The 2,478-nt window shown below is 38.4% G+C and overlaps 1 protein-coding gene across 1 annotated transcript; it reads left to right on the top strand.

The window, feature by feature from the left end:
- The first annotated feature begins 775 nt into the window (after positions 1–775).
- On the top strand, positions 776–2,176 carry LOC122648392 (cyclin-dependent kinase E-1-like). The gene is made up of 5 exons (XM_043841610.1): positions 776–1,124; positions 1,213–1,323; positions 1,629–1,732; positions 1,862–1,904; positions 2,046–2,176. Exons 1-5 carry the CDS (start codon positions 828–830, stop codon positions 2,157–2,159), a joined length of 669 nt encoding a protein of 222 aa, XP_043697545.1. The 5' UTR covers positions 776–827; the 3' UTR covers positions 2,160–2,176.
- Positions 2,177–2,478: the final 302 nt, after the last annotated feature.

Here is a 2,478-nt window from a genome sequence, read left to right as displayed (position 1 = left end):
AAGACAGAAAGAGCCAAATTGAAGATTGTTTATCAAGAACTTTAGGAGAAAGGAGAGAAGCACATAGGTGTGCCATTGAAGGGCTGAAGAGAAGCTCTGATCTGAATCCGAGAGAGCTAGATGCCCAAATACGCTTAGTCCAATCATATGATAGAAAAAAGATGCCAGGTGGATTCATCACTAGAACTACAGAAAATACATGTAGGCTCGACGAACATCCATTTTGAGATAATAGCTTTGACAAGTAGTCCTGTATTTAAGACACACAAAAAGAACATTTTTCATTTGGAGTGGGCCACCGTTTGATACAATTCGGATGGTTCTTGGGTTCAAGGGCGGCCGGAACACAAGCCCCTGCCCACTACGGCTCCGTTTGGTTGCAAGGGAGATTAAAGGGAAGGGAAGGGAAGGAAAATTTTTTAAACTTGAATTTTTTTTTTTTTTGTAATCATTACCTCATGTGATTGTATAAACTACTAAAATTTCTTACCATATCTAGTAAAGATACATTTTACATTTTAAACCAAAAGAAAATAGATGTAAAGTAAAGTGAAATTTAATAACCAAATATAGAATGATTTGGAGTTAAATATATTGTCACATGGTGTTACATGTGGGTAATGATTAAAAAAACTCCTATTTTAAGTATGAAAATTTCACTTCCCTTCCTTCTAATTCCCCTTGCGATCAAACGGAGCCTACGCGATGATCGTTTTAGGACCATGAAAATGGGAAAAAGGTGAAACAAACTGAGAACTGAGAAGCCACATGCGAAGGTGGAGTTTCAGTTAGGTGGAGCGAATCGATGGTGGGTGGAAGAAGTTATCATGGGCGAAGGTAGCGGTAGAAACGGCAACAACAGCAGCCGTAGAGGCGGCATGGCAGCCCTCAGTAACAACACCAACACCTCCGTTAGCACAAATAACAGCAACCACCACCCCAACAAGCCTGCGTGGTTGCAGCAATACGAGGTGATCGGTAAGATCGGCGAAGGCACCTATGGCCTCGTCTTCCTTGCTCGAACCAAGTCTCACCCTAACCGAGGCAAGTTCATTGCCATCAAGAAATTCAAGCAATCCAAGGATGGCGATGGCGTCTCTCCCACTGCCATCCGTGAAATCATGGTTCGTCTTCTTCTGCTTTTGCTTCTTCAGTATTTTTTTTTAACGGTTTAATTTTGGTTAAATCGAAATTTATTGTCATTTGGTGCAGTTGCTGAGGGAGATTAATCATGAGAATGTTGTTAAGCTTGTTAATGTTCACATCAACCATGCCGACATGTCGCTTTATCTTGCTTTCGATTACGCCGAGCATGACCTTTATGTGAGTATACATAGTATATATTCGCCAAACTTTTTTGAATTTGATTCATGTTTAACGATTGGGCACATTGGAAAAGGAATTGGTAGGTAGGTTTGGATGCAATTGGAATTTGGTTTAATTGTTCGTTGTTTTGTATATAACTGTTTGAAGTTCTCTTCTTCTCGTCCGCCTCTTCTTGGTTTCCTGTCTGCTCTTTGAAGCCAGTTGTTTACCAACTAGGGACTGAAGTGGATGGAATATCTGATGATTGTTGTCAATTTTAGTGTCATATCTATACTGTGTCATTCTTTTGTACTTGATAACAGGAAATTATCAGACATCACAGAGAAAAGGTCAACGATTCTATCAATAAGTATACAGTTAAGTCAATACTCTGGCAGCTGCTCAATGGGCTGAACTATCTCCACTGGTAATGTTGTCCCTTGTGCAATGATGGAGACTTCTGTCATTTAGTGTTTCAAGTATTCTGCTTATTCTTTCTCCTATGTTATGTGTTCTAACAAGTTTACAACTTAATTTGTTTGGATCTTTGCTGCAGTAATTGGATTATACATCGGGATCTGAAGCCATCAAACATTCTGGTAGAGTCCTGACATCGTGTGTTTTAACAAAGTAGCTGAAAATGGATTCACAGCAAAAGATGTTGAATAGATATCCCTATGTTTTCCTACTATCTTTGTGCATGTTTCCATCAGTTAAATGAAATTTTGTTTGTAAAACAGGTAATGGGTGAGGGAGAGGAACAAGGATTGGTTAAAATTGCTGATTTTGGTCTTGCAAGAATATACCAAGCTCCCCTGAAGCCATTATCAGAAAATGGGGTAGGAATTCATTGATTTCCATTTTTCCACTGTTATTGGTTGTATTTGCAGTTTCATGCAATTTGTTTTTGTTTCTTGTTTTAAACTGTTTCAAGTGCATTCTTTTTCTCTCTTTGAACTATGTTAGTAGCTTATGCATGTACTAATGGTATTAGGGATTTCCTAAGAGTTCCGGAACTACATTGGATGATTGATTAATGGATTTTATCTTTGTTCTAAAGTTCTTGGAATTTTTATGTAGCCATAGAATAGCTGCATGATCTCTTTGGAGTATGCGTTTTCAAAATGAGTGGCCACCAAGGTGATATTGTGTTAAAAATCAAATAAAAATGAG

The sequence above is a fragment of the Telopea speciosissima genome, unplaced genomic scaffold (assembly GCF_018873765.1).
Source record: "Telopea speciosissima isolate NSW1024214 ecotype Mountain lineage unplaced genomic scaffold, Tspe_v1 Tspe_v1.0951, whole genome shotgun sequence".
In the NCBI taxonomy this organism is placed as follows: domain Eukaryota; kingdom Viridiplantae; phylum Streptophyta; class Magnoliopsida; order Proteales; family Proteaceae; genus Telopea; species Telopea speciosissima.
This window is presented reverse-complemented; position numbering and strand designations above follow the sequence as displayed.

Coding starts and splice junctions, on each gene's coding strand:
- LOC122648392 (XM_043841610.1), top strand. CDS start 828: ATGGGCGAAGGTAGCGGTAGAAACGGCAACAACAGCAGCCGTAGAGGC. Junction 1,125..1,212: donor CTGCCATCCGTGAAATCATG/GTTCGTCTTCTT, acceptor CATTTGGTGCAG/TTGCTGAGGGAGATTAATCA. Junction 1,905..2,045: donor TGAAGCCATCAAACATTCTG/GTAGAGTCCTGA, acceptor TTTGTAAAACAG/GTAATGGGTGAGGGAGAGGA.